Below are 10,150 nucleotides of genomic sequence, written 5' to 3' on the forward strand. Positions count from 1 at the left end.
ATTTAATTATTGCAGGTTTGTATAATATTCTGAGTTTGCATTTGACTGTTTTTATTCATTTTGAGGAATACTGAATCTGTTTTTGTGCAGGTGAGATGAGTAAATACATGTTCATATTTAGTCTAGAGTAACAGTAACATCATGTTCACACACAACACAATGCTCTGCACTTACTCCTGATTTCTCTCAACATGGCAACACAAGAGCTGTCAGTCAATACATGGAAACAAAGTAACTGGCATTAGGCCTACTTACTTGAAAAAGTAACTCAGATATTTCATTCAAAATTAAAAAGTAATGCTTTACTTTACTAGTTACTAGTTTACTCATAGTAATCTGATTACGTAACTCGCGTTATTTGTAATGCATTACCCCCAACACTGACTGTAATATATGTGCTTTGTACTGTAATGTTTCCTCACCGGTGAATGAGACATGAGTTAATCTGACAGCTTTGCATTACACCCTCCACCAACGCCGTCTCTCATCGTGTCGCTGATTAGCCTCTGGTTTACCTGTGCACATGTTCTTGTGTTTTGAAAGGAGGCGTGGTGGCTTGGAGAGTGATTTGCAGGGAGGGTGGGATATGCTTTCAAAGCTAGCTTGATATTGCTAGCCTCTCTGAATTCGCCTACCCTTCCTTTACTTTTAAAAAGGATAGCCTATCCTCATAATTTTAAGGTGGAAAAACTCCTCCAGAAAAAGTAGCTTACAATTTAATGTTAATAAAATATCAAGTTTTAATTTCAGGTCTCCAGAATGTGTATTTCTTTATTGTAATTTCACCGTTGCAAACCATAAAATATTCAAATAAAATAAAAAATACATAGGCCAACATAAAATAAAAATAAATAAATAGCCTAAATAAATAAACGTCAGGCCGCTACAATTTAGTGTGCCTATTTTAATATCCACAAATATTTATAATACTTATCCACTGCTAAGAGAACCAGTTGATTCAATAACATTTTAACTCAAGCTATAGATTGTAAAAAAAGTATCATGCTTTGTGTGTGTTTTTTAAGCAGCTACTGAACAAATAGATCTTCCTCAGGCTATGCTTTTTGGAGTTACAATGAAAAACCAACTGTGACAGTTGAGCGGTATGTACATAACAATATCCATAAAATGAAAATGTGCAATAGATTTATTTTATTTGGGTTCTGTATTTTTGTATGGGATGCACATTTTTCCAGGGGTTTCAGAACAGCGTAATCGAAACTGCGCCATCAGGTCCTGACCGCAGGTGTTTCGTGTCAGATTACATTCATACTGTTATAAATTCAGATACCTGTCCTGATCACAGGGGTTTCGTTTATATATAATATAAAAGGTATTTGACACGAAACCCCTGTGATCAGGACAGGTATCTGAATTTATAACAGTATGAATGTAATCTGACACGAAACACCTGCGATCAGGACAGGTATCTGAAGTTACTGTATATGAATATAAAAGGTATTTGACATGAAACCCCTGCGATCATATACTTAGCACAGCTCTCCTCAATAAGTTGGATGATATTAATAATTGATTCTTGTTTATAGTGCAAACAATACAAGTTTACACACCAAAGAGTAATAGTTAGAGATAAGAGTTTAAAACTGTCAGGATCCTATTTTTATCCTGTTTTTGAGAATGCTTTGTGTGCCGAGATTTTTTTTACACAACCCCCCCCCCCATAAATACATACATATATATATATAGAAGCACCAGTTAAGCTGTGATACCAAACAGGACCACAGGGAGACGCCAAAGGCCACTAAACCTGCTGCCTTAACCTGACTGTACATGCTACTATATGGATCCATTCAGAATAACTGAACCACTGACCAGCGCATAATCTAAAACACTTTCAGCTGGTGTAGCGATGAAACATGCTACCTATCAGATTGTGCTACCAAAAATATATTGCATTGTTTTAAGGGTAAGTTTAGGGTAAGGGTAGGTATGGACGGGTAGGTTTAGGGTTGGGGTAGGTATGGACATTAAAAAAAGCCTGAAACTACATGAATAAGATGCTGGTAGCACAATCTGATAGGTAGCATTTTTCGCTATCGATTTGTGCTACCTATCTTTTTAATGGGAGGTAGCACAAATCATCAGAACACTGGCACTACATTCAGACAGATGTCTTCGGGCATCAGGGGGTACTGGTGAGGGTGTGACAGGAGTGCAGGCCTGGTTGAGTAGGCAAGCTGTGATTCATCTGGGTGGAGGGTGGAGAGGAGAATTTGATGGTTCACATTGTTTAATTATGCAAGGAAATTTTTGTTAAGTTATTCAGTCATTTTTGGGGCGGCAGTTCCTGGTTGATCATGTACAGTAAGGCGAGAGCAACGGAAACCATGATGGTTGGTCGTAATCTTGATGGCAGACATCTGCATAAACCGGAAGTTGCTGTCGACTTTACTTCAGTATTGTGATGTATTTCCAACTAAAACAAAATACTGACTAGAGGGCAGGCTTTTATTTTAGTGCAACTCCTCTCCATCTCTGGCTCACAGCAAACTTACCAGTTAAAGGGGAGTGGTTAAGGATATCTTGCCCAAGCCGTCAGGAACGCCATTTCAGAGCATAAGGAAATGTTAAGATTTTGAAGATTAGCAAAACAAACAATTAATTCACTGGATTAATTTGCACACATTAATTGCTCACCTAAAATTAGCTATGTGTGCTTACAAAGTAAATGGTGTAAATGTTGATTTCAGATTTACTATAAAGGGCAAATTAGTGTGTGTCCGCAGTCCCATAAAAGTGTTGATAAAAGTGGAAAGTTCTGCAGGTGATATACTGTATGTAAAGGCCGGGACACACCAAGCCGAAAGTCGGCCGTTGGTGAGCGTCTGTCTGGGTTCAGTATAATAACTATGGTAAAGTTTTCTTGTGTGAATCATGTGTGTTAACATTTGAAAATAAGGAGGAGGCACAGTCAGTCTAGTGCAGAGAAGTGGAAAAAGAGGAAAGAAAGTGAGCAAGATTAAGGTAAGTTATGGATTTTTAAAATATACTGTTGAAATGGCAACAGTCTTATCGGATTAATTTGTTATTACACTGGCACAGCATCTCAAAGTGCTCGCAAAATGCAGTGCCATCTACAGTACAGTAATAAACATGAACGGTATTGCTATTGTGGACACTTCAAAATACGTGACTAATTCTAGATATTTTATCATCTGTATGGCTTAGATTTTTAGAACGCACATTAGCTGATTTTCCATTGATCTTAACAAAAGCAGCAGACGGTCTGAATAAAAAGTGCACTCTCTGACAGGAGGTGGCGCTTTAGGAACAGCAGAAATACTGCAGTTATCATGGTTACCCCTGTACACAAAGCAGCACTGCTCAATCGCAACTTTGGTGCATCCCAAATTGCATACTTATGCAATATTCTATGATGTTTTGTAGGATAAATAATGCGAGTAGTGTGTTCACACTGAAAATTCAGAAATAACCGAAAAAATTAATTGTGGAATGTTGGACACTTTATGAGGGAGGGGCTATCAGACTCCGATTATTAATGACAAAATAACTTTCATTAAACCTCATAATTCATACACTACATGGTTGAGTACATAGTGCATAAATACATAGTGTATAAGTGCATAGTGTATAGTGCGTCATTTAGGACACAGTTTTTCTGTTTCTGACATCTGATTGTCACAGAGGTCAAAGGAAGTCAAACACTATCTTTTATTGGGATCAAAGCAGGAGATAAAAAAAGACAAACATTCCGGCTATCTGCCTTCGTCAGTGTTACTTGAAATAAAATAAGTTAACTGAAATAAAATATAAAAAAAAAAAAAAAACTTTAGCTAGTTATTTAAAACTGAAATAAAATAACATAACTGTATATACATTTAAAATCAAACAAAAAAATTAAAACAAAACCAGCTAAACAATGAAACTGACATCAGAAAATATAAAAATAATTCAAAATATTAACAAAAACTATTATATTACAATAAGGTGTCAGTGTAAGATATGTACGTTGGGGGATGAACCCTCAAAATACTAGGGCCGGCCCTGGCCTCAAATATTTATATGAGCGGTGTGCAGGGGCGTAGCAGCTAGGGGTGCTCTGATTGATCGGCTACCGATCACTATCGGCCGATAATCGCTTTGGGATGATTTATCGGCGGTCTCTAAAAAGGCCAATCTAAAAAAAACGATCTCAAGCTGATGACGCGGCTGCCATGAGAGGTTTGGCACGACATGCAGCGGCACCGTCTCAGTCCTGCGCGGGTAAAATAATTATAATGCTGAAGGTGAGGTACTCGTTTCCACACCGAGTCTATTTTTGCTGCTCTGCAAGCACTAAATTAAAGTAACAGCGCATTGTTTGCAGTAAATATGAACATGGATTGACACGAAAATGTAGTAATTACACCATAAATGCATATTATTAAAGTCTACTGTGTTTCACAGTCAACACATATGGCTTTTTGGCTAGGTTTAAAGGGAAAGAGGCAAGGCAATAATAGATGGCACTCGTGCGTAGGAAAACAAGTTCTTTATGAACCGCAGGATTGCATTTAATAAAGATTTAAATGCAAAAGGAAAGGCAGTAGAGCTGACTATTTCACCTGTATAGATTCTGGAGAGGTCGAGCAACTGTCCTCCCCTCACTCTCTGTCAGTGACAGACCAGTTAAAGTTAAGAACATAGCTGTAATGAATTAAAGTACTAAAATATGATAAAGTATGATGAGATACCATAAGTATTCGGCGCAAAACAACTTTGCTTTATTGGGAAAGGAATCGGGATAATTATACTTCGGACGCGAGTGGCATGATCAAGAACCCAAAAATCAGTTATGCTGTCCATATTTACATTTACTCATTTAGCAGACGCTTTTATCCAAAGCGGCTTACAAGTAGGAGAGCATATAACACACACTTGGATCCAGCGCGAGGTCACATGCCTCGTTCTTAACGGGTTATTTTGTCGCATCACTCGCATCCGGTGTAGATGCCCTGTTAGATCAAATAATAACGTAGAAATTCGATCATGTGATTTGTGTCATCGTGACGTAACACATACTTACAGTGTTTGAAAAAGGACGTAATCATCTGCTTTTTTCTGGGGTGCATTTTACCCCCAAACCGCCCAAAGAGCAAAGTGAAATCGCGAGAGCAACAGGAAATTTGAAGCTCATGACAGATGCGCCCAAGAGATGATTCGCCTTGTCAATTGGCTGAATGTTAGTTCACTCAAATCTAAATAAACAAATTAGAGAACACAGGCGGAAATATCTAAATATCGGCGGTGGGTAAAAACAAAGTGCAGGGGACAGAATAACCTAATACTAAAAGTGCGGGGGACATGTCCCCCCCGTCCCCCGCGGCTGCTACACCCCTGGCGGTGTGTTATTCGGCATTGCTAAATACGATGGTTGTTATCAGGGAATAACACACCTCGGAATGTCGTGACTGACCAATCACAATCAAGTATTCCAGAAAGCTGTGTAACAGCCTCCAATTAAATAACAGATGCAGCCAGATGATTTCTCTAAATGATCAATGCAGTCTACCAAGAGCAGCGCAAATGAGCTTCGTATGGAACATATATGCTCGCTTCAAACTGTAATCATGGCGGAATATCCAGTGATGTACACTTCCCAGGGCACTCACGGTCGAATAGAACAAACGTCGCACGTGATAAGAAATACATATGAAATGTGCAGAGCAGGAGGGCGCGAGGACTGGAATTGGGAACCGCTGATGTAGCCTATTGTAATGTAATGTTGTCTCTGGTATTCTGGTCTGTGAGCGTAAATGCGTTCAGGGGGTGTGGCTTTGGACGGCGATTGCAGGGAGGGTGGGACGTTCGCTTTCAGTGCTATCAGGCTAAAGTTAGCATTTACCAAGATCTACTACTGCACCTTTAAGGAAACCTAAAACACTCTAGCATCCCTAGTGGTAAGGAAGAAAACTGCCCACAAAATTCTTATTAACAGGCTCATGTCTGGCCCACACTGGGCCATCATTGGTTTAATGTGGGCAGTCCCATAGTGTGGGCTGCTCACAGAGAACCTGCGGTGATCCCAAAGCTGTGGGCCTCACCTGGGTAAGCCCGCACCAGGCCTGTTTAGGTTTGGTGTGGGCTGGCCCTAGCCCACTGTGCCCGCAAAAAACCAGCATGGGCACCGCAAGGACATGTTTGCAGGGGAGGCCCTGTCATGAAAACGGGAGTGCGACAGCCCCCCATAAGAGCCTTTATGGATGACCTGACCGCCACAGCTACATCTGTCCCGGCCAGTAGGTGGATTCTTCAAGGGCTAGAAAAACTCATTAACTGGGCAAGGATGAGCTTTAAGCCAGCAAAATCAAAGTCGCTAGTGCTAAAGAGGGGGAGAGTAGTGGATAAGTTCTGATTTTCACTGAACAGAGCCACTATTCCATCCATTACTGAGCAGCCAGTCAGGAGCCTCGGTAAGCTCTTTGACTTTAGCCTCAAAGACTGCCTCCATCCAGAAAGCTAGTAAAGAGCTGGAGACTTGGCTTAGTAAGGTGGACAAATCAGGTCTTCCAGGGAGGTTTAAGGCCCGGATTTACCAGCATTCTATCCTGCTGACTGTAGCCTCAAAGACTCTGCCTCCATCCAGAAAGCTAGTAAAGAACTGGAGACTCATTGAAGAGTTCATGGTGGCAAGAACATGGGAAGTATGGCAGTATAGAGATTCCAGGGAACCAAAGGTGGCAGCAGCTGGCATACAGTGCGAACAGGCAGGAAACGGAGTGCAGAAAAATCGTTAGAAGTGGCGGAGTCACGACTGAGGCACAAGGCGTTGGTGGGGCCCACAGCAACAGGGCGTGCAGGCTTTGGCTACTTCCCGGTTATGAGAGTTGACAATGCACAAGGAAAAGAATGTTAACATCTTGTTCAAGGGGAAGTGCGGGCAGACGTGAAGGAAGTAAGGGCTGGCAGGATGGTGGGAATGGGGCAGCAAGGAGCTTGGACTAAATGGGATAATGTTCAGCAACGTAAGATCACTTGGGCTGACATTTGGAAAAAAGACTTCCATCGAATCAGGTTCTTAGTCCAAACCGTTTACGATGTCTTACCAAGTCCAACAAACCTCCACTTCTGGGGTATAAGTGAGACACTCTCCTGCCCCCTCTGTTCAGGAAGGGGATCACTAGAACATCTTCTTAGCAGCTGCCAAAAATCTCTTGGAGAAGGGCGCTATCACTGGCGCCACGACCAGGCGCTTAAGGCAGTTGCTGAGAGCATTGCCGCAGCCATCAAGGCCATCAAGGGCCACCAACATAAGCCAAAGACCATCAAGTCTCTCAGAGCTGGAGAGAAGGCCCACCCACAGCCGAGAGTAAAGTCTGGTCTCCTCGCAACTGCTACTGACTGGCAACTGGAAGTGGATCTTGATAAACGACTGAAGATCCCAACCAGAATAACATCTACACGGCTTGGTCCAGACATGATCATTGTTTCAGATTCCACCAAGCAATTGATCTTGCTGGAGCTTACTGTGCCTTGGGAAGAGCGCATGGACGAGGCCAATGAGAGGAAGCGTGCTAAATACCAAGAGCTAGTTGAAGAGTGAAATTATAAAATAAACATTAAGCACTGTTTCTAACATTGATAATAAATCAGCATATTAGAATGATTTATGTAGGATCATGTGACACTGAAGACTGGAGTAATGGCTGATGAAAATTCAGCTTTGATCACAGAAATATATTTTAAAGTATAGTAAAATAGAAAACCATTATTTTAAATTGTAATAATATTTCATAATATTATAGTTTTTTTTCTGTATTTTTGATCAAATAAATTCAGGCTTGATGAGCATAAGCGACTTTATTCAAAAACATTAAAAATAGTAATGTGTCCAAACTTTTGTACTGTATAAGTAAAAATATGCAAAATTTTAAATTAAATGTTGTATAAACAAAAATGCTTTTTATTGGGGGTGGGGGGCCTCCAACATGAATTTTGCCTATAGGGACTCCTAATGTCTAGAACCGGCCCTGACCTCGATGTTAAATTTGCAACACAAATGCAAATTTTTTGTTCACTAGAAAACTGAGGAACAGTTCACTAGAAAACTGAGGAAGTATCAGGTATTACATGAAAGGTTGTCAGGTATGTGGTATGAAATAACCATGCTAAGCACAGTGAAAAGGTGAGTGCATTTTTTAATGCTTCTTTCTGGATTTTGTGCATTAAATTAACATATCCTGTACAATTTAATGCAGAATATTTGTCTGACATGAAACAGCTTCAGAATGCCTCTAGAAATGGATTTTGCATTGGTGCAACTAAAAAGTTATAATGTTGAACAATCACATTCATGAAACATTCTTAAGAATAAACTCAATTTTCTAAAGAAAAAAAGATAAGAAAGTTTTGTATTCCAAAGATAAGATTCTACGATTGTTATGCTTGCTACTAGGTTAACAGATTTATACATTTATTGGTATAAGATAGCCTGTCACTGTATTCCTACAGAAAAAAAAATATCTTTCAGAAATTTTCTGAGGATCACACTAAAAAGAACAAACACAAACTTCTTCTTATAATTAATCTTTAGTTCTCTTGGTTTATTTAAAAAAATATATGGAAGGAATATTAAACTGCTGTTATTACATTTGAATGAGTTTTGACATTTTGAATGAACTGATATCATGCATACACTGCATTCTTGCTTAAAGTACATTGCTCTTAGAGCACAAAATTTAGCCTAAATATAATTGCAATATACTGTAATATAATTATGACAATGAATTATAATGACAGACGTATTTAAATACATTTTAGTAGCAGTACAACTCAAAGTAAAACATTCCAAGATTATAATAATTTGCAATAATTTACAAATAAATACATTAAGTACACAACTATAATTATGATGTTTATTTAGTCTCTTATGTAGAACATCTTTTGTTTCTTTCTTTTTTTTTTACAGACACATAAATGGTCTCATCTTGCTTACATGGACTTTCTCCTTGTTTGTCATCTTTTACAATTTTGAACTCTGTGTCAAGCCTGCTAAGCCCCCTGAAAGCTTTAATAATGTTGTAACTCAAAAAAGCTCCTATTTTATGATGACACAAACAAAAGCTACTGCAGCACCCACTGTGACCAAACACATTTCACTGCATTATCATGTAGCTCATCCACTCAATTATCATTTCATCCTGAATGAACCTGATAAATGTAGTCAGTGGGATCCGTTCCTGGTCTTGATGGTCCCTGTGGCCCCCCATCAGCTGAAGGCTCGTAACGCCATCCGCAGCACATGGGGGAATGAGAGCTCAGTGCAGGGAAAAGCAGTGCTGACTCTGTTCTTGGTGGGTTTGACTGGAGGAGCCGAAGCTCAACAGCAGCTGGAGGAAGAGAGTCGACAACATAGAGATTTACTGCAGAGCAATTTTGTGGACTCCTACTTCAATCTGACCATAAAGACCATGGTGATCATGGACTGGTTGGCCACTCGTTGTTCTCAAGCAGCTTATGCTATGAAGGTTGATTCTGACATGTACATAAACCTGGAGAATCTGATGAGCCTCTTATTGTCACCCAACACACCCAGACAGAACTACATCACAGGATTTCTGTTGTGGAACCAAAATGTCATTAGAAACAAAAAATCAAAGTGGTACGTCTCAGAGGAGCTGTACCCTGAACCGAAATACCCCACATATGTGCAGGGAGCAGGATATGTTTTCTCCAATGACCTGCCAGAAAAAATAGTGGAAATTTCCAAGGAAGTAAAGGCCTTTAACATAGAAGACGCATATGTGGGTGCTCTGAAATGATTGGGCTTTGCACCCTCATCTCCCCCAGACCCTTCACAGTTTAGACTCCATATGGGACAATATAAGCGAGAGGATTTTCTCAGGAGCATTTCAGTGATCGCGGGATCTCCACAGCAGATACTGAATGTCTGGAAGGATGTAAAGAGGCCCACATAAAAGAACATGACCAGAAACAAACAAAAATTCAAAATACAAAATTTCAAATAATGTTTTGCTGCATCAAAACAATGCAGCGGGACCAGTGAAGCCTGATACCCTAAATTAATTACTTTTATGAGCCAATTCTGTTCAAAAACACACAGCATGGTTCTACTAATGAAATGGATCGTAACAGTTCAAAAAGACCATTTCCGGTTTGAATGAATCAC

The 10,150-nt window shown here is 39.8% G+C and overlaps 1 protein-coding gene across 1 annotated transcript; it reads left to right on the forward strand.

The window, feature by feature from the left end:
- The first annotated feature begins 9,068 nt into the window (after window positions 1–9,068).
- On the forward strand, window positions 9,069–9,938 carry LOC107716434 (beta-1,3-galactosyltransferase 2). The gene is given in 1 exon segment (XM_074560097.1): window positions 9,069–9,938. A coding segment is annotated over 1 exon segment (870 nt).
- The last annotated feature ends 212 nt before the right edge of the window (window positions 9,939–10,150 follow it).

The sequence above is a fragment of the Sinocyclocheilus rhinocerous genome, unplaced genomic scaffold (assembly GCF_001515625.1).
Source record: "Sinocyclocheilus rhinocerous isolate Xijiao unplaced genomic scaffold, SAMN03320098_v1.1 scaffold2135, whole genome shotgun sequence".
In the NCBI taxonomy this organism is placed as follows: domain Eukaryota; kingdom Metazoa; phylum Chordata; class Actinopteri; order Cypriniformes; family Cyprinidae; genus Sinocyclocheilus; species Sinocyclocheilus rhinocerous.